Here is a 25,114-nt window from a genome sequence, read left to right on the forward strand (position 1 = left end):
GAAAACAGAGGATATTTACAAAGAAATTCTTGCAATAGGGAACTCTGGTGCCTGGGATATAGACAACTAAAAGGAATCACCACAATGGAGTGTTGAATGTTCCGATAGATCAGAAAGAACCCAACTCTTAAGGCTGTAAAACAAAGAACAAAGCCTGCTCTGCAATTCTATGGACCAAGGGCAGATCTGATCTTAGCCTCAACTCCACTGCCCTGCTCAATTAAAGCAACACTCAACTCCCTTTTACCCAAAAATGAACTGATGCCTTGAAAATATTTAATCTCCACAGCTCTCTTGAAAGTGAACTCCTCACCTCTATCTTTCACAGAGGACCCCTTACTCTAAAACTGTGGAGGAACAGAGGGGTCTTGGGGCCCACATCCATAGACCCCTCAAAGTTGCAGTGCAAGTTGATAGGATTGTTAAGAAGACATATGGTGTGTTGGTCTTCTTTAGCCAGGGGATTGAGTTAAAGAGCAGGGAGGTAAAGTTGCAGCTCTGTAAAACTCTGGTTAGATCAGACTTGGAATACTGCGTGTCCTGCCTTCCAGTGTCCTCATCACAGGGAGGGTATGGAAGTTTTACAGAGGGTGCAGAAGAGATTTAACAGGTCGCTGCCTGGATTAGTGAGCATGTCTATGTTGAATGAGCTAAGGTTTTTCTCTGGTGTGGAAGAGGATAGGAAGTGACTTGAAAGAGATGTACAAGATAATACAAGACATAGATTGAGTGGATAGCCAGAGAGTTCCTGGCAAGTAAGAGGGGGCATAATTTTAAGGTGATTGGAGGAGAGTATAGCAGAGAATGTCAGAGGCAAGTTTTTTTTTAAATCACAGAGCGTGGTGGGTGCATGCAAAGGGTGGCGGTAGACGCCGATTCGTAAAGGACATTTAAGAAACTCTTAGATGGGCACATAGATAATAGAAAAATGGAGGGCTATGCAAGATGAATGGGTTAGATTGATTAAAAGGGCAGCAAAACATCGTGGGGTGAAGGGCCTGTACTTTGTTGTACTGCGTACATCTGAAGGGAAACATGCTCTCAAGATCTGCTCTACCAAACCTCACAATTATACGTTTTAGTAAGACTCTCCCTCAGTTTCATTCCTCTACATTTCAAAGAGTCAAAGCCCAATATCCTCACCCATACCTACTCAGCCCAGGAATCAACCAGATCAGCCTTCCCTGATAGCCATCCTTAAATAAGGAAATTAAATCTTTGTTGTATTCTAGGAGTTCCCAATAATTTGCTACTTTTAAAAAACTGACTCAATTAACCCTTTACTCAGGGCCAAGATTCAATTTACCTGAGCACCCATGTATGCATACTAGCAGCAATGTTTAATGTTCTAGGACAGTTAATTCCTCTGGCAGCATTCCCTTGCCATTTATAGAGTATTTGGCTTGTCTATTCTGATGAAATTTCTCCACATTTTACAGCATTGACTAAATATCTGCCTATTTGTTTAACTTACATCATTCTGCATCTTACAACTCAATTGTCTGCCTGTTTGGAATATCAATAAATCTGACAACAATACACAAAGATCAGTGTTATGGCCTACGTTAAGGATTTAGTATAGCTGTAAATAGTTACTGCAATAATATTGATCCGCGTGGCACTCTATTGGTTGCAAATTGCAACCTGAAAATGACCCAGTTCTCCTGATCTTGTTCGTTAACTAACATTAGTAGCATACTAGCATATTACCAACTTGATGGAATTGATGGCTTTGTGGCAAAGTTTGCAGATGATGTGAAGATAGGTGGAGGAGTAGGTAGTGCTGAGGAAGCAATGCGATTGTAGCACGACTTAGACAAATTGGAAGAATGGGCAAAAAGTGGCAGATGGACCACAGTGTTAGGAAATGAATGCTAAGACATTTTGGTACAAGGAACAATAGTGCGGACTATTATCTAAATGGGTAGAAGGTTCAAACACGAGAGCTGCAGAGGGACTTAGGGACTCATGCAAGACTCACAGAAGGTTGAGTCAGTAGTAAAGAAGGCAAATGCAATGTTGGCATTGATTTCAAGGGGAATAGAATATAAAGGTAAGGAGATAATACTGAGCCTTTATAAGACACTAGTCAGGCCACACTTAGGAGTATTGTCAACAGTTTTGGGCCCTATATCTCAGAAAGGATGTGTTGTCCTTGGAGAGAGTCCAGAGCAGGTTCACAAGGATGATTTCAGGAATGAAGGGGTTAACATATGAGGAGCATTTGGCAGCTTTAAGGCCTGTACTCACCCCGGAATTTACAAGAATGTGTGGGTATCTTATTGAAAACTACAGAATGTTGAAAGGACTAGATAGGGTGGATGTGGAGAGGATGCTATCTATGATGGGGGTATCCAGAACTAGATGGGACAGCCTCAAAATTGAGGTATGACCCTTTAGAACAGAGGTAAGGAGGAATCTTTTTTAGCCAGAAAGTAGTGAATCTGTGGAATGCTCTGCCACAGACAGAGGTGGAGACCAAGTTCAAGAGTATATTTAAGGCGGAAGTGTATTGTTTCCTGATCGATCAGGGCATCAAAGGATATGGTGAGAAGACAGGTGTATGGGGTTGAGTGGGATCCGGGATCAGCCATGATGGAATGGCAGAGCAGACTCGATAGGCTGAATGGCCTAATTCTGCTCCGATGTATTATTATGATCTAACTTCATATATTATTAGTAACCTGAATGAATGCCTCTTGTAAAACCAAATACTTCCTATCTACTATCTCTCTCTTAATTCATTAAATTCCCCAGTCCCCGAGTACAAACAAAAGGTACTGCTTTACTATCATATCAGGGCAGATTTTCAGTTTCTGGCTATAGCCTTGTGAGTGAGAGCCACACAAAATAAAATACGCAGTCTTATGAATTTTGGCCCACTGTGTAGGCAAACCTATGCAATTCACCATCCAGCCATTCAACACAAGGTCCAAGTAATATTTCTGAAAACAGAAATAATGGGGTGATCAAAATTTTTTTTAAAGTTCATTGTGAGGAAATCATAAAGTGGATCACAGTGGATTCTGGTTAATTGGGCCATTGGCTAATCAGGGTAGCAGCTTATTTGGGACAACTCTTAAAGAACAAAAAACAAATCAATAAAATTGCCGGGATTCCCTTCATCTACGCTGCTTAATTGGGACAGACTTGCCAAACAGGTTCTAACTAGTGTCATATTGTCTAGACAATTTAGAACCGTTCTGCTCAATATGGTTTTCACCACTGAGGCCTGGAGGTGACAGAGACCGCCAGGAGTGAAAATGAAATTATTTCACCATTTCAAAAAGTTAGGAATACCAAGGATTTAAAGGTATCCACAAGATATTGATAAATCATTTTGAATGTTGCAATGAAATGAAGAAAAGCAACTAATACACAGCTTTACAGTACTGTAGCAGTTTTGGCAGTGTTCTAATTTGTTCTGTATTTCATTTAAATACATAATTTGTTACTCAGTTTGTCTTTTTTGTACCCTTTCGACCATTTCCATGAAAGTATGGCTAAAAGAGGCAGCTGTGTAATTGGGCCAAAATGTACTGGGCCCCAATGTGTCCTAATTGACAGGAATCTACTGTATTTTAATTACACACAAGGCTTTGAAACAGACGGACTCAAACCAACTTGTGAAATGCAAGCATGGTAACCAACTCCTGTCACCCTTAGATGGGAGTCAAGTTTTTTTTTAAATTCAGAGGCAAATTAAACTAACTAAAATTGTTCCTGCTTTCTAGTGATGAAAACCATGCAAATAATTAAAATCAACATTTTGCAGAAACAAACAAGAAACGTAACCATCACAAAACGCCCAACATCTGACTTCCAACACTGTAAAAGAAAAAAAAACTTGCTTTAGTTGAGCAACTGAATTTAATTAGAGATGGAATTGATTCTTTGCCAACAAGTTAAAAGTAAAATGTAACTGAATAGATTTTGTAGTACACTGCAAATATCAGGCTCTTGTTACTATACTGTAGCAGTTTTAAACAATTCTCAGATGATACAATATTACATTTTAAAACGCTTAAGATTTCCACCTCTTAAGCTAAATGTTCCACACATTAATTTCTTTTTTCACTATCCTGGATGAGATATTCTCCCAGAGCCCACCTATTTTTTCCCCATATCAAGTAGGAATTTCCTTTCCAGGAGTGCGGTGGGGATAGCTTGATGGGAAATAGTTTAAGAATGCATACCAAAAGAGGAATAAAATCAGATCAAATTAATCTGCAACTATTAATGTTTATTGTACTTCAGAAGTAAATGAAGGGCTGCCTCCACACATTGAACCGTATCTAATCACAATGTGTTGCCTTCCGGTTAGAAACTGAAATATTTCCCAAGTGTAACTCCTCCAGTGACAGCATTTCGCAATGTGTATGGCAAGCAGAATTTAAACTATGTAATTGAGAAGCTTAAAACAAAATTAAGAGTTATTGCTTTCAGTCAAGTGCTCTGATAATTATAGGCACCATATTCAGAGGGGACAACAATTGACAAATATTGACAAAAAATACAACTGTGATTATGTAAAAAAGGATGTAAGGAAAATAATGTTTTATCTGTCACATGCATAGAAGTGCAGAGTTGCTCAAGTTTAAAACTGAATCAAATACACATACGAGATATTCAGAATTCATTGCGAACCCATAAAACAAATTTAATGTGTTTTGGTGAACTTGGCTGCAAGTTATAGATTGATATCTCAGAGCACTGAGTCACCCACCTCACTACAGATATCGTTTTGCTTTGATCCCCACTACAAGACATTCAACAATTATTTAGATCTTGACTACTTTAGATCAAATTAATTTTTGAAATAGTAATACAATCTCTTTACTGGATACAACCTTCTAAAATTTTTTTTTTTATTTTGTATTTCAGACAAAACATGAAACGTGAATCTCAACTCTTCATACAAGCATTCATTCAGACACCAAGAATCAATACCAAAGATTTCTTTCAACCAGCATACCCAACACATTTATCTACTTTGCTATTTATAGAACCTTCTTTTGGTAATCAGCTACAGTGTTTGCTTGCATTTTAATAGCTCTTCAAAAAGGATTGTTTTGTCTACCAAACAAGAAAAAGCATTATAGACTCAAGTAAAGTTTCACAGTGGTTACTTTTGTGGTCTATCAAGGAGGGCTAGATTAGAGATGCAAGTACAAATCTAAATTCTATGCTGGAATGCAGTGACGGTATTTTGTTTCAGGAGGAGATGGAATAAAATGTTGGCATCAGTACTAGCAATTGTGAAGCAACCACAGTGCTAATAAATTGTGAATTGGTTCACTATGTCATTAGGAAAGGAAACCTAATTTATTCAGTCTGATCTACAACCAAATTCAGATCTAACTCAGAGCCCCTGAAGTGAGGTTCAAACCACATCAAAATACAATAAGAACCACTGAGCATCAATTTCCTGATATAAGAAGCAAATCTAACCAGTCTATCCTACTAAATTTATTTCTTATTAATAACCAGGGGTTGTGGTAAGATTGAGAGTTATTCCACAGACCAGGCAAGCTCAAGCCTGGCAATGGGCAGGGCAGACCCACCAGCCAATATCCCAACAACACTGTGTCCCACTCACAGTAAAATAGTACACCTTTAGAGTAGGTAGTTTTCAGTGAATGTAGCACAAAATCTCATGAACACAAAAAAGCAGTAAGAGACACTAAAAGACAAGATGCAAGAATCTGGAGCTTCTGCTTTGCTCTAGGGAAAAGCTTTCATTATAATCTACCACTCCCTCTCAGCTATGAGATCTCACCCCTCAATAACTTCCTCATTAACCGGGGAAGCCCTACATCAGGAAAAGTGGGGGGTGGGGAGGGGAAAGATTATAACAGGAAAGGGAAACAAGGCATCAATGGATTTATTGAGGAATAATATCAATGAGGGCTCAGTGGCAGAACTACTGACCAAACACACCGATTGTGAAGGGCATTACTGCCAAGCCAAGTTTGTGGCGGATGATCAAAGCACTGAGTTAAAAATGGGAAACAAACCATTTCCCCAAATTCTTAGGAATGCACCTGTCACCTGTGTTTGTCCGCAACTGAAATGGGAGATGCCACGGTATACTTAGTGCCCTGTATATTTCATGAGTCAGTCAAGGATGCTTTCCATTGTGTAGTCTACCAGCACCAGCATGCCAATTCTTTTGATTCACAGCAGATTTGATAGCACAACACAAGGCATCTTTGAGACATGGTGGGTCATCAGAAACAGAGTCAGAACTATATTCCACCAACAACCTTAAGAATCATGAAAGGCCTATCCTTTACTCAACCATTATCACTAACTCACTAACTATCCTTTACTCAACCATTATCACTTACTCAGTTGATTTAATGCCTATTAAAGAGTATACCAGGAACAAAATAGTCAAAACTAAAAAGGTGCAAAACTAGTAACACTGCAACAGTAATCCACAGCTACGGAAGCAACACAGGTTGGAGAATTTTTAAAAATCCGTAGCAACAGATTAAAGATCCATGGTTTGCAGGATACAATCATGAATGGTGATGAACAATTAATCCACAAGCTGAGGTGAGTCAAATATTCCTATCCTCTGCAATAAAGAAGCCAAACATAGTGTCAATATTAGGTTTAAGGATTCACATTTATCCTCAGACAAATGCTGAACAGAAAATCAGAGCCTCTTCCGAGTGTTCCACAAGACATTCTTCATCCAATTCAACTGACCACAGCAACATCAAGGAAATGGTGACATGCATTTGAAAAAGGGAGCACCACAAACCACATGAACAGTTCTAGTGTAATTACCAAACCGGATTGGAAAATGCCCTAGTACATCAGGTCGACAAAACAAACAAACCAAACCAGCTGGATGCCCAAACAGCCCATGATCAAATCAACAAAGTGATGCAAAGCATCTTTCACAGGCTACACAGCTGCAATCATGAAACTTCAAGCTACATTTACCAATGCTCAGTCTGAGTTCAGATTGGCTAACTTAGTTTCAATAGTTCCATTAATATCAGAGAATATATACAATATACAACCTGAAATTCTCGTTCTTTGCAGACATCCAAGAAAACAGTGCCCCAAAGAATGAGTGACAGTAAAGACTTGAGCCCCAAAGCCCCCGACATCCCCCATGCACGAGCAGCAGCAAAGCAACACACTCCACCCACCAAGCAAGCAATAGCAAAGCCCCCCAAGAATGAGCATGATCTGCAGTCCAACATAAACTAATCATTCACCTGACAATTCGACACGGCACAGGCTCTCTCTATCTCCCTAATAAAGGGACAGAGATGTATCACCCTTCCACAACAAGAGGGAAGACTTCAGCAAAACAACTTGCAGATTTATGGTGTTAAAGTCTGCTGCGTCACTCCCTTCCCCAGCCCCGAGTTCTCCGACTCGAGAATCAGCAACAAACTCTTCCCCCAAAGACAGAGCCTGTGTGATTCACAGAGTACAGAACTGTTGCTCGAGATATTCCTTTTTCTTATACAAACTACATACAACGAAAGAGATAAATTTGTAGGCAATACATGGGTAGCACCAAGGAATCAAAATCAATTTGAAAAGGGGGTGGTGCAGGTGGTTCAACATAGAACAACACTCTCTCCACTGGTGTTCCATGTACAGTTCCTCAGGTTGTAAAGCATTCTGTACCCACGAGCTGCAAAAAATATCCAGAGATGAAATAATAATACTAAATAACAAAGAACGCCTGTGACACACAAATGCCAGGAAAGGCCACTGACAAACTGCCAATGATCAACAACATCCCATGAAGTTCAATGGCATCATTAACATGCTGGAGAAAATATAATGTACTAACTAGAAAGGTATCTGGTTCAGTCATAAATGTTGTCGTATGGGAGCAGGTATTGCCCCTTGTATTCTATAGTAATTGATTAAGGTTTTTCACAATCAACAAAGTAAGGAGTGTATTGTAACACTCTCCACTTTCCTGACTGTGTTCAGCTCCTCCAGCACAAGACAAGAGTACCCTTCAGGACAAATATCTACAGTGATGAAGTACTTTGAGAGGTTAGTTATGGCTGGAATTAACTCCTGTCTAAGCAAGGACCTGGACCCACTGCAATTTGCCTGTCACCATAGTAGGTCTACAGCAGATGTGATCATATTGGATCACCCGGACAGTGCTAATACTTTGGTCAGGCTGCTGTTTATTAACTACAGCTCAGCAATTAACGCCAATCATTCCTACAGTTCTGATCAAACAGTTCCAAAACCTGGGCCTCCGCAACTGGATCCTCATTGAAAGATTACAGTATGTGCAGATCGGAAATAACTTATCTACCTCACTGACTATCAACAGCAGCACTCCTCAAGGATGTGTGCTGAGGCCACGCCTCTACTCTCTCTACACCCACGAATGTGTGGTTAGGCGTAGCTGAAATGCCATCTATGAATTTGCAGATGACAAATTACAGTTGGCAGAATTTCAAATGGTGATGAAATACAGGAGCGAGATAGATCAGCTAGTTGAGTGGAGTCACAGCAACAACCTTGCACTCAAGATAAGACCAAAAAAAAATTTCTAGACTTCTGGAAGGATAAGACAAGGAACTCATCAAGGGATCCAAAGTGGAGAGGGTGAGCAATTTCAAGTTCCTGGGTGTCGACCTCTCTGAGGATCAATCCTGCGCCCAACATATCGATGCAGTTACATAGAAGGTGTGACAGCAGCTAAATTTCATGAGGAGTTTGTGGAGATTTGGTATGTCACCAAAGACACTCGAAATTTCTACAGATGTACCCTGGAGAGCATTCTAACTGGCTACATATCTGTCTGATATTGGGGGGGGGGGGAGGGAGAGGGGGAGCACTGCAGAGGATCGAAATAAGCTGCAGAAAGTTGTAAACTTAGTTAGCTCCATCATGGGCACTACCTCCGTCGTATCCAGGACATCTTCAAGGATTGATGCTCAAAGAGACAGCATCCATTATTAAGGATCCCCATCATCCAGGACACGCTCTGTTCTCATTGCTACCATCAGGGAGGAGGTACAGGAGACTGAAGGTACACACTTAATGATTCAGGCATAGTTACTTCCCCTCTACCCTCAGATTTCTGAATAGACTTTGAACCCACGAACACTCTCAGTACTTTTTCCCCCTTTTTGCACTAATTAATTTAATTTTTATATATTTAATGTAATTTAGTTTTTAATGTGCTGCTGCCACATAACAAATTTCACGACATACACTAGTGATATTAAACCCCATAATGCATCAAATCCACTTTGACAGGTTCTCCCAAATCCATTAATTCTACTACCTGGTATGAATTGGCAGGATGATTCATAAAAATATCATCTTTTCCACACCACCCTGACTTTGAAGTGCATCCTCTCTGCTCTATTGTTGCAGTTTTAAAAATCTTGAACTTTCTATCTAATAGCATTGCGGAAGTATGTTCACCATAAGGTCTGCAACAGTTCAAGATTATAGCTTCCAACCACTTTGTGAAGTGCATTTAGGGATCATCAGTTACCAAAGCAACCAATTTACATGCACAAATTAAATCGTAAAAAAGTGAGCACAAGGAGTCTTTACATATTGTTTATCCCATCCTTATTTGATGAAAGCTTCCAATACAATAGCAAGGTTAAAATACCTTGTAAAATTAGTTTGTGAAAATTAATTTACAAAAATTGAGGTGCAGCAGTAGTATTTACATGGTAAAGACTTGCACATAACTGATTGTGTCCATACTCACATACCATGCATTACAGACATGACCAAGTTATTTTTGTAATTAAATATTAATCACAAATTAGAACAGATGGCCTGGTTGGGATTGGATGAAAAAGAATGTAGCAAATATGTCAAAAATGTGGTTACAGACATATACAAAGATCATTCTTCAACTAAAAGGACAGCCACTTTACTAATAATAAAAGTACATTTGTGAGTATGTATCACTGTGTTTGACTACAGGCATAATCTTTAGAGTAGTGGTTTCCAAGTGGGCAATGTCCCCTTGCCTGGGGGCAGTGAGAGTTACAACAAGAGGGCAGTAAAGATAAAGGGGTTGGTGAGGGCTACCTCATAGCAAGAGGGCAGCTGAAGGATTACAGTCTTAATTTAATAAATGAGTTACTTATTATTAGCATTTGATCCTCAGTGCCTCATAAGTGATTTCAATGATCACGTAATCACCTCATCTCTTGCTAACGCACCGTTCTCTTAGCTTTCGCTTGAAGCAGGTTATAGCTGTTGATAAGCAATCTGACACTTTGGTACTTGGCATATCATGAGAAATCTGAACTGAAGAAATTGTGTTATTTCTGATCCTGGCCTGGCCCACACATTATTGCCATTCATTACCATAGTACAGTGTTAGCTAGCATGATTCCCATACTCTAATCATGTAGTAGCACATTTCCTGTATGACATTCAATGGGGTAAAGTACAGAATCTGCCCTTTTGAATGGTCTTGACTGCATTTTTCTAGCCCATGGTCCAACTGAGATATTGCTGCCCCATCTTACGTACCCTCAGGCAGAGAGTCAGGTTTCATCTGAGCTATAATAATATCATAACTTTCCCCTTTATTGATCGCAGAGCTTGAGGTTGGACGTAAACAGACAACTGACTGTGGCCGTTAATCCAAGATGAAAATGGCAGAAGCGGACCAAACGAGAAAGAAGTGTAGACAGTATAGTGTGGAGAATCTGAAATATGGATTTACAACAGCACCAAGCAACCAACAGCAGTTAACGTGCCTGTTGTGTGCAAATGTTTTTTTTTCCCAAATGAGGCAATGTTTCCCAGTATTTCCCAACAAAATGATGATGGTTTGAGTGATTCATACAACATTTCATTGTTCATTGTTAAATCTGGAAGGCCCCAATACAATCAGAGAAGTTCTGATTCTGCCAGCAGTAAGGGAGGCTCTGAGTATGGTATTGTATAAGTCTCCAGACCAAATAGTTAAAGGGATTCTGCTCAGCGACAACTCTGTTCAAAGAGGAATAAATGAAATGCCTGAGAATGTGGAAGACACATTGTGCAACATATCTAGGACAATAGGATTTGCCCTCCAGTTGGATGAGTCAATTTTGTCCGGCGATGAATCTTTGCTTCTTGGTTATGAGCAATTCATAAAAGATGAAAGCATGGTTCAAGAGCTGTTATTTGTAAAGGCTCTAGAGACAGTTACGAAGCCGGAATCTATATTTTGAATTGTTGAGCTGCTTTCCAAAGAGAAGGACATTCCGTTCACCAACTTTCTTGCTTGTGCAACAGATGGGGCACCTCTGTGGGGTTATTTCTTTCTTGAAAAAAGCTGTACCTAACTTATTTACCATTCATTGTATCATTCACAGACATCATCTTGTCCCAAAAAAGCTAAGTGCTCAGCTGTACAGTAATTAAATACTATCACAGCAGTAAATAAAATCAAGTCCCACAACCCTAACTTGACTATGTCCAGGGCTTGGTGTTGAGAATGATGAACAGCCTGAATGCTTGCTGTTACACACAGAAGTCAGATGGCTCTCAAAAGGAACTGCCCGAGATGCTTATAATGTGATTTTTGAAACTGATAAAATTCTTTGACAATTTGAATGCTTCATTCAATAATTAAGTCAAGAATATTAGGCATGACATTGCTTATTTGCCAGCATTATTTGCAAAGTTTAATGAAATCAAGATTCAATTACAAGGAATCTTATTAAAGTCAAATCAGTCATCTCCACATTTTTATCCAAGTTAACCCTATTTAACTGTACACCAGCCATTGCAACCTTTTCCAATTTCTGAGCCTCTCTGAGTCGGAAGAGCAAGAAAGAATACTAGATGATGATCATCAAGTATACTGTGCCCACCTGGGTGAGCTGAATGAAGACACAGACAGATTTCAGGATCTTCCCTCAATTCAAATTCCAGATTGAGTAATAAATCCATTCCTGTACAATTGTAATGAGGAATTGACAGGAAGGATGGAGGAAGAACTGATCTCACTACAAGATGACTCCACTGAAGCACAGGTTCAGAAAAACAATCACATCAAGACTTTTGGTTTGCTGAAAAGGTATCCTGCACTGTGGAAAGAGGTCAAAATGTTCTTTACTGCATTTTCAAGATCATACTTAGTGGAGGACAGCTTCAATGCAATTTTCCAACTTCTTTCAAAGCAATGAAATAGACTACAAATTACTGAAGGTGAGGATCTGAGACTTCTGAGTGACATTCAGCCTGATGTTGAGAAGCTGATATCACTGCACCAAACCAATTCATTGAAAGGTGAAACAGCACTGAAGTTGTGAAGAGTTGGCCTACTGTACACTAAAACTTGCTGAGAATTGTTTTTATACTTAAATAAAGAAATAGCTATCTTTGCAGATTTGAATAATTTTTGTAATTATTTGCCACTGCTTTTCCTATTTTCTTTCACTGTTTTTCGTAAATCAAAATTCTTTATAGTTCTTTATGTAATGACCAGAAAGGGAGTGGAGAACACTGGGGATGTGGTCGAGAGCCAAGGGAATGGTAACCCAAAAAAGTTTGGAAACCACTGTCTTGGGCATTATTGCGTCTGGTGTGCATAATAAGCCTTGGAATACACAATTCCAACAATGGATTGAGGGGAGGAGTGTGGTATTCTTATACTGAATGAATCACCTACATGTATAAATAATTTTAAACTATTGCCAAAAAATACACATCATACAGAACAGTAATTAAATATGATTCTGAAATTCGTTACTTGAAAGTCTATTTCAAAAATACCATTCAGTAATTTTGTTCAACACGGAAACAATTTCAAAAACATTAAAGAATAAAACATCTCAGTCCATTTGGGTTTGCCACATTTCAAAACTTTCCCGATCTGATAATTGTGTAATTCAATGTTAGCAAGTATTTGCTTTAAGTAAAGACGTCTTAAACCAGAGGTTACGATTAATCTTTGAGAGTACTCGTTACAAAAAGGCACAATAAGCCAACGAAGCTAAACATTGAGTCTACATGTAGCTAATGAATGATAGGCACAATTGCTCAACAACTTTATGGATTATATTTATTTTAATTAACTACAATTATGGCATATTTTCTAACTTGACAATATGCTGAAACTGCTGACAGAATGTAAATAACCCACAGCCAAAGCTCCAATACCTCCCCTCCACTCCCAAGGAAAATAAACTATGCAGCCGTACACAATCTCCTAACAAAACAAAGGCACGTTGCACACTTAGCAAACTGAAGGTGAAGTGGAAGAGCAAGTGACGACCCCAAGCTCGATGCGATATTTAAATACAAAGCAAAATCTCCCGCCTCGCACTAGTTTTTAAAAGAGGGGAGGGGCTGCAAAGTGGATCAAAACATCATAAAACATCGAATCAGCAACTGTAACCGGGGAGACCTGAATGCATTAAAATGGAAGCAGATTTAACTCTTGGGCTGTTGTGGTAGTGCAAGGTTGCCCGGTCCTGGCTGCCGCCACCGCTACTGCTGCCGTTACTGTAGCTACTGCCACTACTTCTCCCGGGGCCGAGCACACAACTTGAACCGGGCTGCCCTGCAAACTTCTCAAGGTCGGGGCAGTGAGCGCGGCGATGAAGTGTAATGGTCATCCATCCAAATGCACCGAGCTTCACCTACCTGGTCGACGGATAGGTTAATGGCCTCGCTGAAGGGCTGCAGCAGAGTGGAACCCGTGTTGCCGCTATTGCTACTCGAAGCCATGTTTGACAAGCTAACGCCGCCTGCTCAAAGCCATAGCAGCTGAACCCACCCCTCGTGCCCCACGCCAACGCTCATTGGTCCAGTGCAGGAGAGGGCGGGACCCTTCTGTGGGCATTGACGGGAGCGCCACCGCTTCCCCATTGGCTAACAAGGCTGTTAATCGCTTCATGACATCGAACGGAGCCGTGGATCTCACCGAGGCTGGTACATTCCCGGTCTTCAGAATTGCATGAATGAAGAGAGCTATAACGAGTGGCTTGTAAGAGCTGGTGACCCATATGGGATCTTGGAAAAGCTGGGAATTTAAATTCTCTCCATTGGGCAATTTCCGTTCTTTCTTCTACTAGATATTTTGTTTGAATATTCGTAATGTTGTGAATGTTCGAATAAGGTTGGGAAGAAAATTATGAAAACGATAAATTAAGGTGATTCGGTTTAAACGTTTAAATAATATGTTTATGTTTATGATTTACTTATTAAACATTTCATTGTATTTTCACTTGAATGTTCAATTGCCTTTAACTAATTTCTTCCGAACCACTCGCCTGGAATCTGCAGAAGAGTGGCACCCTGTGTTGTGCTAATTTGGCAGATTTCCCCCCTCCCCGCCACCACCACCCATTTCCCCCTTAGCTTGAAAATTTCAAAGCTACGTTTTGTGGATGACAGGATCAAAAGAACTTCTGAAACGCCTTTGAACGCCACTTCGGGGAATACATACATCGAAACATACAATGAAATGCGTCGTTTGCGTTAACAACCAAAACGCCCAAGGATGTTCTGAGGGCAGCCCGCAAGTGTCGCCGCACATTCCAGTGCCAAAATAGAACCGAACATCGGACGAACCAGGTTCAAATAAGGCGGAGGAATAAGAATTCAAGAAAACAAACAATGCGGAAAAGAGATTTTAAAAAACACTGATCTTGGAAAGCTCTGAGAATTTGCTAAATGTAGGAATAAATCTCAACTGACTTCAACTGTCCATCCCTAGACTGACGTGATACATGTTTCAACAAAATAAACCTTATTCATAATAAAAATATTTCCAAGAATAAACCGTATAATTAATGCCTTTTCATACTTTACATTCGAAGTCAATACTCTCAGTACATTCCTACACATCTATAACACTGCTGGCACTCACGTGGCCCCCTTAGTGGTATACTACAATAATATCCGAGGGCTTCCTCCCCAACCACGCCCCTCCCTCTCCAGTAACAGAAGAACCCTGCACTAGGGTCCTTCCCCACCTAGCCCTTGCGGTGGCTGCTCCAAGCTTTAGTGTGTCCTTCCGCACGTACTCTTGCAGCCTGGAACATGCCAGTCGGCAGCATTCCTCCACGCCGGCAGGGGTTCCAAACCTGGGGGTCCACCGATTCCCTTGTTTAATGTGATTGGTCCATGGCATAAAAAAGGTTGGGAAAACCTGCTCCACGGACATCCTGATGTGCTGGCAGACCAACAACCTTCGGGCAGACCAAAGGGCGTCTTTCACCAAGTTGATGATCCGCCAGCAGCACTTGAAATTCATCTCCGTGTCTATCTCTGGGAAAAGAGACTCTTCTGTCACGCAGCTGCCCAGGATGAACAGCGACACGGAACCATTGCAGTATTCTCCACGCACTCTGCGCAAACAGCGAAGTGAGCCACGGTCGCTTCCCCACTATAGTCATCCCGCGGGCAGCGCCCTGCAGAAACGATACTCTGGGTATGCAGGGAGAGCTCCTCTCACGGCCAGCTAGGCAAAGTCTTGGTGCCTGAGGGTGAGGTCTGGCGATGAGGTATTCCGCCTGATGATCTGGGCAGTCTGCTCAGGGAACCACCAAAGTCCGTCTAATCCTTCTCCTGCAGTGTCGGCAGGACGTTCCATATTGACCACAGCTTGTTAGACTTGTAGTTAAAGCCGTTGGTCGGTGACAACTTCTTCCACGTTGAACAGGATGTTCCGCGTTGATCTCAGCGTGATAGGCTTGTAGTTAAAGCTGTTGGTCGGCGAGAACCTTTTTCCTCATTGGACAGGGCGTTCCGTGATGACCATAGCTTAATAGACTTGTAGTTAAAGCTGTTGGTCGGTGAGAACTTTTTTCACAATGGACAGGTAGAGCGGCAACGTCCCGCTGACCGTGACGCTGCGCGGCAACAGGACCAGACCCATCCTTCACAACATTGGGGGCAGTTAGAGTCTTGGCACGTGATCGTACTTGGTCCCCATGTATTTTGGTTCCACACAGTCCGATGCAGCTACACACGAAGGTGGTCATCAGGAGGGCAAGGACGACATTGCGTTCGTTTTTGCCCCCGTTATCCTGGGACTTGTGACCCGTCTGATCCACTCCATCTTGGATCCCTAGATGAACCTGAAGACGGTTCGGGCGATTCCCCCGCCCTCTAGGCTGTTACATGTCTGACTGTGGCAGGAATCTCTGCTCTCTGCTGGCGCTTTCACTGGAAAGAATTTTGAGACATGGGACTCAGATTGCTTCCTGGCCGGTGTAGTTTGTCAGCGATTGTCGGGAAGAAGCAGCGGCCACTGCGTAAACTGACGGACTGCCCAGACACTGTGATCTCAAATCCTCCATGTAGCAATGGGGAGGGCAGAGGTTGGGTTAGCGTCCTCGCGCAGTTGGACCGACATTAACACACCTCTCGATATAATGCTATAATGGCCCTTCTTGGAGGTGACAGAAATTGCTGCCTCCCAATGCCCTCGTCTATCTGTTGTGCCCTCCCGAGCCAAAGTGAGCACTGCCCTGGGAAATTTCCAGACTGTGAAGCGTTTTGCAGCGGAATACGGTGGAGAGATGGAAAGACGGCAGTTTCCAGCATATCCAGTTGGTGGTGATGGTGAACACTATCGGATTCAGGCAGCCCATCAATACGTGGAACGAGTACGTCCCTCAGCCCCCACCTCAGCATTAAGTTGCTGTTCCGCTCCCTCGGCTCGCCCAACACCAGAATTCACAGACAGCCTCTGCACGCCAGTGAGGTGTGGGCCCTTCATCACAGGATTTCCAGCGAATTCCTAACCCAGCAGCAAACAGCAATTGGAGTGTTGGGGTTCACGCTGTTCCTGTCATGGCAAGCCTGTGCGGCGAGTCCTAGTGTATTGGGTTCCGTGGTTTCTAGAGCACCAATAGTTGTTAATTGTTGTCTTAACTGGAGTCGTTAAGTCCCTGTGTTTTCTGTTTAATCTTGTCAAGTTTATTTTGACTGGCACCGGTTTTCCACATACCGTGATCATTTAAAACAGACTCCTGATTAGCTCTTATCATGGGGTCCTTGTTCTGAGAATGATTTGACTCATGGAGTCGCTCGGTCGTGCCACCAATGTACTGTTGGAATTCCTATGAATAAGCCCTTGCTTTGGTCTCTACAAGGGAGTCTGTCATTCCTCCATGCCTGGGTCCAGTCATTGTCAGTGACAACCGTGAACATTCCTTGCTCCCAGGCTCCTGCAATTATAGCAACAGGAAGCCAGAAGTTTGTCCCAGATTCCCAATCCAGCAGTGCTGTTGGGAGAACATATTTCTCCCTCTGCATCAGGGGTTCCCAGCATTTTTTTTGTGCCCTGGACCAGTACCATTAAGTAAGGGGTCTGTGCAACCCAGGATGGGAACCCCTTACTACAGCTGATTCCATTACTGCTCTTGTTCCTGGGAGTGCAATCTGGGAACTAAGATGCAAGTGTGTTTATGATCTGATGTTGAACTTATGCCCTGTCTCCTTTCTCAGATGGATGCAGAAAAAATCCTACTGTATTGTTTTAAAGGATGGAGCAGTATCTCTTGTTAATACAAGTACAGTACTGAATAACTTTTTAATCCCTTGAATATGTCAATAAAACCACAAGAATTCAAAGTACTATAAGTAGTCTTCAAGTCAAGTGGTATCTTTGAAGATAGAGGAACAGGAGTTAATGTTGCTTTTCATCTATAGATAATTTGGTTACAATCATTTTACTCTCTGTGGGAAGTGACTGTGTATAACTAAGCTGCCAGGTTTCGTATTTAACAGTATTGTGAAAAAGAGTCCCTTCATTTGCTGTACAGTAGTTTGAAACTTCCTGAAGTCTTGAACAGTGCTCCATAAATGAAAATAAGAATTCTTGCATCAGAAAGACCCAAACTTCTACAATGAAATTATGCAGTACAACACCATAATTCAACAATCCCATATCCTGGGCTTCAGGCAGGACACATGGAAGGTCGGTGTAATCCAGAGTGACAGTGGCAGCTGGAAATGGTAAGTGACAGAGTTGATGTGATAGCTAATCTTAGAGGGACCAATGAACCAGGGCATCAGCTTGCAGGTGTCAGTGCACAAGGGCAGATCTCAGGTGGACAGCCAGATACAGTCTCCTAGCCAGAGTAATCTGGATACCAACAGTGGTGGTTGTAGGTGTGGTTGGCAGCTAGGATGGCCCTCCATGCCCTCTTGCAAGCATTCCTGCATTGGCAAACCAGGGTCCTGGTGGTTAGGACCTCCTCCTTTGGCTCCTCTGAAAGGAACAATGGGCTTGTGAGCTGTTGATCAGAGGGTGACATAGCCATGGCAGTAGTGTGTAGATTGTGAGATGGTTCAGTCCAGAGCAGATATTTCTTCCCTATGGAAGGGATAGAGGCAACAAAGCATCACAGAAACTCCTCCACTTGCTGATTGGCTCATTCTGACTGTCCATTGATCTACAGATGATAGCCAAAGAACAAACTCACTGAGGCATGGAGGAGGGAGCAGAAAGCTTAGCAGAAGTGGGAGATGAATTCTGGGCTCTGATCCGACACAGTGTCAAAGACAGCACAACTTTCTCTGGAGCCATGGCTATGCCTTGCATTGAAAGGACGTAACCCAGGAAGGAAATGACTGGGATGTGGAAATGGCATCTCTTTGACTTGCAGTAGAGTTTGTCTTTGAGGAGACACTGAAGGACTGAATGCACGTGACAGACATGGTCTTGGAAAAGATGGAAATGTCATCGAGGTAGATGAACACATACCTATGTTGCAAGTCTCTGAGGATTGCATTGATGAAGTCTTGTAAAACTGCTGCACTGTTAAAAAGTGTGAAATGCATCGCCAGGTATTTGTAGTAGACAGCATGTGTCATGAACTGTCTTCCACTTTTCACCCTGGCAGATGTGAATCAGAAGTATGTGCTCTGCAGATCCAGTTTGGTGAAGATCCATGTCCCGCAGACTGCTTTGAACGTACTATCCAAGAGGAGAGAGTAGCAGTTGTTAATGGTGATTTTGCTGAATTCATGGTAGTTGATGCAAGGATGACAATCCCCATCTTTCTTTTTAACATGGAAGAATCCTGCACCAGCTGGAGCCCAGGATGGTTGAATGAAGCTGTGCTGTAGCACTTTGATGATGTAGTCATTCATGGCTTAGTTCTCGAGAGGGGAGAGGGAGAACAGATGACCTCGGGGAAAACTGGTGCCCGGGAGGAAGTCAATTGCAGTTATATGGTCTGTGATGTGGCTGGGTGCTGGCTTCCGTTTCACTGTAGTCAATGGTTAAGCTCTTGGTATTCCAGTGGGAGTTTGGTGAGATCAAGAGTTTCTCCTTCTCCATGAATTTATGAGTGAAGTAAACTAATGTTGCAGGCAGGTAGGGCCCCAATGCAACTGAACTAGATGACCAGATGAAATGAGGATCTATGAGTGGAGGGCCAGGGGTAACCCAAGATAAGAGGAATGTTTGGTCCTCCCTGATGCTCATGTACACAGAGAGTGTGTGCTCTCTGACCATTCCAGGCTCCAGGGAACATCCATCAATGGCCATGATAAAGAAGGGGCAAGAGGTTGGCTCAAAAGGGAGTCCAAGCTGCACACAGGGTCCAGTCCAGAAAGTTCCCTACTGCGCAGAAATCCATCAGAATCTCCTGTGTGCATAGAGCTGTCAGGGTGTGGAGGAGGACAGAAAGTGCATCAGGGTATGCTACTGGAACAAGAGGCTGGAGGGAGCTTACCAGGTAGAAAGCCCCTTGTGTCTACCTGGTGGTGCCATTTTCCCAGATACAGTGGCCATTTGATGTGTGGGTAATCGCCGGCTCTGCTGTAAGTGCTCAAGTTGTTTCTCCACTGATGATCACACACTTGGGTGTTTAAGGGAGCTTTCCCTAACTGCGTGGGTTGTGGAGGCATTGATGGTGAGAGTCCTTCAGTCTGAAATGGTTCCCAGAATGGAGCTGGGGTTCTGGCTGATGATCTGGAGGGTCGTTCCATAAGACACTAGTCAATTCGGAGGTCCAGAGTGATGATGCTTGAGGTTGGTGAGCATCTCCTGGGTAGACAGCTTGTCTTTCAAGCACTCCAAGAGGCCATGATGGTAATGGATTAGCAGACCTTCCGCATTCCAGCTGCACTCCTCTGAGAGGGACCCGAGTTCCACCATGTAATCCAGCACTGAGCACGAGCCTTGTCACAGGCAAAGTATTTGATCTATTGCCTCCCTTCCACTTTCTAGTTGATCTAAAATCTGGCACACCCCAGTAGTAAAACTTTTGTATTGGTTGCAAGTGGAGAATTTATTGTCTCAGTTAGTGATGGCCCAGGTCAGAGCTTGCCCATTCAAGAGAAAAATGACAAAGGCAACCTTGGCCTGGTCTGTGCTTGGTCTGTAACATACAGAGGTGTAAGGCGCACTGGGACAGGAAGCTGTAGATCCATGGAAGTATTCAGGCACAGGAATCTGGGGCTCTGAGGAAGGAGTTTAACTGGTGCGGGGTTGATGTATCAAGGCAGAGAATTGATTGAGTGGCTGCAGATGGTCAGTGTTTTCCTGCTGCTTCTGGATCATGTGCTCATGTCGACAGACAACTTCCTTTAGGCATGCAGACTGCTGGGTCAGTCGCTGGTTCACTTATCCTGTCAGGAAATATAGAGGAGACTTGACCCAAACGAATAACTGCAGAGTGGATTTAGTGGTTAGTGGTGATTTTAATAATAAACAGCAAAATAACAAGCCATAAGGAACCACAAAATAGGCAAAAAGAGACACTAAACTCATAGGCAACAAGCAGAGGAGCAACTGGTTGGCCTAAAGAGTGAACAAGTATTGCAGATGAGCGGTGTGTTTAAATAGGCTGCAGGTGTTGAATTGGAAACATGGCAGGTGAATCCTGTTAGCTGGGTGGAGACTGGGAGGTGCCTGCCTGTGGAGGCCTGACACCATAGTTCTCTTATATATTGCAACTGGCTAGCATTTAACACTTCTGCTGGCAGTTTGTTCCACACTTACACCACCAAGTGATGAAGTTCCCCTCAGATTCCCATAAGTATTTAAGTTCCCTTCCCCTCACTTTCTGCTTTCTGCAGGGATCACTCCCTACACAACTCCTTGTCCAGTCATCCCTGCCTACTGATCTCCCTCCTGGCACTTACCCTTGCAAGCAGAACAAGTGCTACACCTGCCCTTACACCTCCTCCCTCACTACCATTCAGGACACAAGCAGTCTTTCCAGGTGAGGTGACACATCACCTGTGAGTCTGTTAGGGTCATATACCATATCTGATGCTCCCAGTGTGGCCTCTTGTATATCAGTGAGACCCAGCAGAGATTGGGAGTCCACCAGAAAAGTGGGATCTCTCAGTGGCCACCCATTTTAATTCCACTTCCCATTCCCATTCTGACATATCCATCCATGGCCTCCTCCAATGTTGCAATAGGTTACACTCAGTTTGGAGGAGCAACATCTTGTATTGCATCTGGGTAGCCTCCAACCAGATGGCACCAACACCGATTTCTCGAACTTCCGGTAATGTACTCACTCTTCTGCGTTCCCCATCCCCTTTTCCATCTCATCTTATCTCCTTGCCTGCCCATCACCTCTCTCTGGGGCTCCTCCCCCTTGTTCCTTCTTCCATGGGCTGCTGTCCTCTCCTATTAGATTTCCCTTTTCTCCAGCACTGTATCTCTTTCACCAATATTCTCAGTTCTTTACCACTCCTTCCCCCCCCTTGTGTTTCTTCCTCCCCTCCCTTCTAACTCTGACTTCTCATCATTTTTTCCCCTCCAGTTCTGCTGAAGGGTCTCGGCTCAAAATGTCAGCTGTACTCTGTTCCATGGATGCTGCCTGGCCTACTGAGTTCATCCAGCATTTTGTGTGTCTTGCTTGGATTTCCAACATCTGCAGATTTTCTCTCGTTTATGGTCCTTTTACTTAATTTTTAAAAAATTTTCCCTGGAAGTTCCAGGACATTATTTCACTCACGTTGTCAAATTTTTAGTTTATCAATCCCTAAAACTAAGTTATCCAGATTCTGCTGCCAGTGTCATAATACTAATGATGTTTGCTGACCTACGTTACATCACAGCTGAGCAACATCTTAATTGTAACATTTGCATCTGAATGTTCAATTCATTCCATAGTTTCACTCTATCTCTTTGAGCCGTTCCACACCTCCTGATATCTCAGTCCTTCCCTGAGTGAAGAAATTTCTTTTAATCTCTGTCTTGAATGAGTAACCTTCCATTTTGAGATTGTGATTCATGGCTCTAAACATCTAACCATGGAAATATCAGCTCTGCACTCACTTTGCCAAGCCCTATTAAAAATGTTCATTAAGGTCATCTATCATTTTTTCGTTTAAAGACTTAAAGCAAGAAGTCTCTATTCTTGTACTCAAGTGTTAAAAGCCAACATACCACTTACTTAATTATGTATTTTGTTGTACCTGCATATTAACTTCCAGTGATTCCTTTAGATAGACACAACAGATTCATTCAAACACCAGTACCTTTCAATCTTTCACCATTGAATAAAATATATTTTTGCTTTTACTACCAAAGTGGTGACCCCATTTGTACCCCAAGTATCATGTACCCCAAACCCATTAACCCATTAACCCATTATGAAGGTGCCCCGAAGCCTCTTGGCATTTTATTTCCTCATCCAAATGGCAGGGAAAGAACAATATTCATTTTATTTGGTGCTTTTTCCAGCATTTTTGAAGTATCTTCTGAATTAAAAAGATTGGATTCCAGGAGGATGTCTGCCTTTCATGATAGACAAAGTCTTTTATATCATCACCTTCAGTGCCTATCCATGACTAAGATCACAACATCTGGGAGCTTGTCTAGGATACGTTCATGGGTCACAGCATGGCCAATGCCTTCAGCAGCATAGATCTGTTTAGATTGACAACCACAGGATCATAAATTAACAGAAGGTGGTGAGGATCTGAAATGATAAATACGTGTGTGTGTGTGTGTGTGTGTGTGTGTGTGTGTGTGTGTGTGTGTGTGTGTGTGTAAAGAGCCATCTATCGGACAGTATTGGGTAGATTGATGCAGTAGGGCCAGCAGCTCCAAGGGGTAGTTACTGTCTGTTCAGGACACCCAAGAGGTGTGTGTATACTCATTCATGATACAATATAGCAGTGTGTTTGTGAGTATGTTTGCATGTGTTTGAAACTGTTGTAACACAGTTTTTATGGGAGGGAATACAGCAGGAATCATGAGTTCAGAGGCACTGAAGGGGGAGATAGCAGAATACAAATTCTCTGGTTTTAAGTTTGTGCTGTTTTATTTTTGTCTATCTCTTGTCTTTTGTTTAATATGGGAACTAGCATGGAAATACTTGCAGCAGAGAAATAAGTGTCAGGTGAAGCATGAAGCGGAAATGGGGAAGGAAAGGGACAGGTACAGAGAAGAACCGCGCACACAAAATACTGGAGGAACTCAGCAAGTCAGTGAGCATCCATGGAGAGGAAAAAACAATCAATCTTTTGGATTGAGACCCTTCATCAAGACTGGAAAGGAAGTGTGAGAACCCCCTTCCCTTCCCCATCCTGATGGATTCCCTTCTTTTCCAGTCCTGATGATGGGTCTTGGCCCGAAATGTTGACAGCTTATTCCACTCCATAGATAATGCCTGATCTGCTGAGATCCTCCAGAAATTTGTGTGTGTTGCTCAAGATATGCAGCATTTGCAGAATCTTTTGTGTTTACAGAGAAGAGTTAGAAAGGCTGCAAGAAGAGTGCATTGGATGTAAGGAACAGTTAGAGCACATGCAGAAAGAGAGAGGAAGGGACAAAAAGCAGATAGAGGAACGAGAATAATACATGGACCAATTAGTCAGGGAACATGAATGCAGAGGACACAGAGTGTGCATCAGCAAGCCACAATGAAGTGTTAAAGTATAATGATAACATTAATGAAAGCCGGTTGTGGGAGGTAGCTGTAAGTATCAACCCTCTCAATTATATGGGATCAGAATAGAAAGATACTGGGAAAATTGATGAGAAGAGTTTTTTTTGGCAGAGACATCAAGTTCCACAACCTCGAAGGCCTGTCAGATCAAGCAAGCTGAAAAAGAGATTTGAGATTCAGACAGACAGACAGGTGAGGGAGGGAGGGAGGGGAAGGGGGAGAGAGAGAGAGAGGAGAGAAAGGGGGGGGGAGAGAGAGAGAGAGAGAACGAGAGAGAACGAACCAAATGAGCTAGGCCCTTTCAGTGGCTGGGCCAGACAACAAAAGGACACTTCAAGAGGTATGGTCTTACAGCCATTCAAATAGAGGTCACCCAAATCCTCCTGTAGATGGATTACTGGACTGATACAGTTGTGATAATTCTGTTAATCTTCTGCCATTGCATAGTACATGAACTGTTGCCTGTGCCTTCCTGAACCAGAAACCAGGATAAGCCACAAGTCTCAATCATCCGAGGGTTAGATTGGACATCAATGACTTGTGATCCAAACCCTACAAGAAGCCCAGGTATAACCTGTGGAAGTCTATTGTGAGAGTAAAAGAAATTCTGTGTGAAGTTAGAGACAAAATTGGATGCAAGACAGTTGTATCAGGTTTGCATGCTATTACTTCCTATAAGGCAAAGCCTAGTGAAATAAATGACAATGATGCATCAGTCCCCAATGAGCTGGGTATAGAACCCCTGTGCCAAACAATTGGCTGGAGTGTTCAAGAATGTTTTCAGCCTCTCAATGCTGCTTTTGGAGGTTCCCACCTGCTTCAAAAGGGCATTGATCATACTGTTGCTCAAGAAGAGCAGGATGAGCTGCCTCAATGACTATTGCCCAGTAGCTCTCACATATACTGTGATAAAATGCTTTGCAAGGTTTGTCATGGCTGGAAGTAACTCCTGCCTGATCAAGGATCGGGCCCACTACAATTTGCCTACTGCCACAACAAGCCGAGAGCAGATGCAATCTTACTGGTTCTCCACTCACTTTGGAGCTCCTAGACAACAGCAAAACATACATCAGGATGCTATTTATCGACTACATCTCAACGTTCAATACCATTATCCCGATTACGAATCAACAAGCTTCAAAACATGAACTGCTTTCCCTCCCTCTGCAATTGGATCTTTGATTTCCTTACCATGAGACCACAGTCAGTGCTGATGGTTAATGGAATCTCCTCTTGCTGACAATCAACAC

General features: G+C 42.5%; 1 protein-coding gene across 1 annotated transcript in view; it reads right to left on the reverse strand.

Annotated features, from left to right (window-relative positions):
* mboat2b (membrane bound O-acyltransferase domain containing 2b) overlaps nt 1-14,845 on the reverse strand; it is a 181,693-nt gene extending 166,848 nt beyond the window's left edge. Inside the window, exon 1 of the mRNA XM_063038088.1 lies at nt 13,627-14,845. Within this exon, the coding sequence (XP_062894158.1) occupies nt 13,627-13,710 (84 nt within the window). The 5' untranslated portion in view covers nt 13,711-14,845. The remainder of the gene's footprint in view (nt 1-13,626) is intronic.
* Nucleotides 14,846-25,114: the final 10,269 nt, after the last annotated feature.

The sequence above is a fragment of the Mobula hypostoma genome, chromosome 2, assembly GCF_963921235.1.
Source record: "Mobula hypostoma chromosome 2, sMobHyp1.1, whole genome shotgun sequence".
NCBI lineage: Eukaryota > Metazoa > Chordata > Chondrichthyes > Myliobatiformes > Myliobatidae > Mobula > Mobula hypostoma.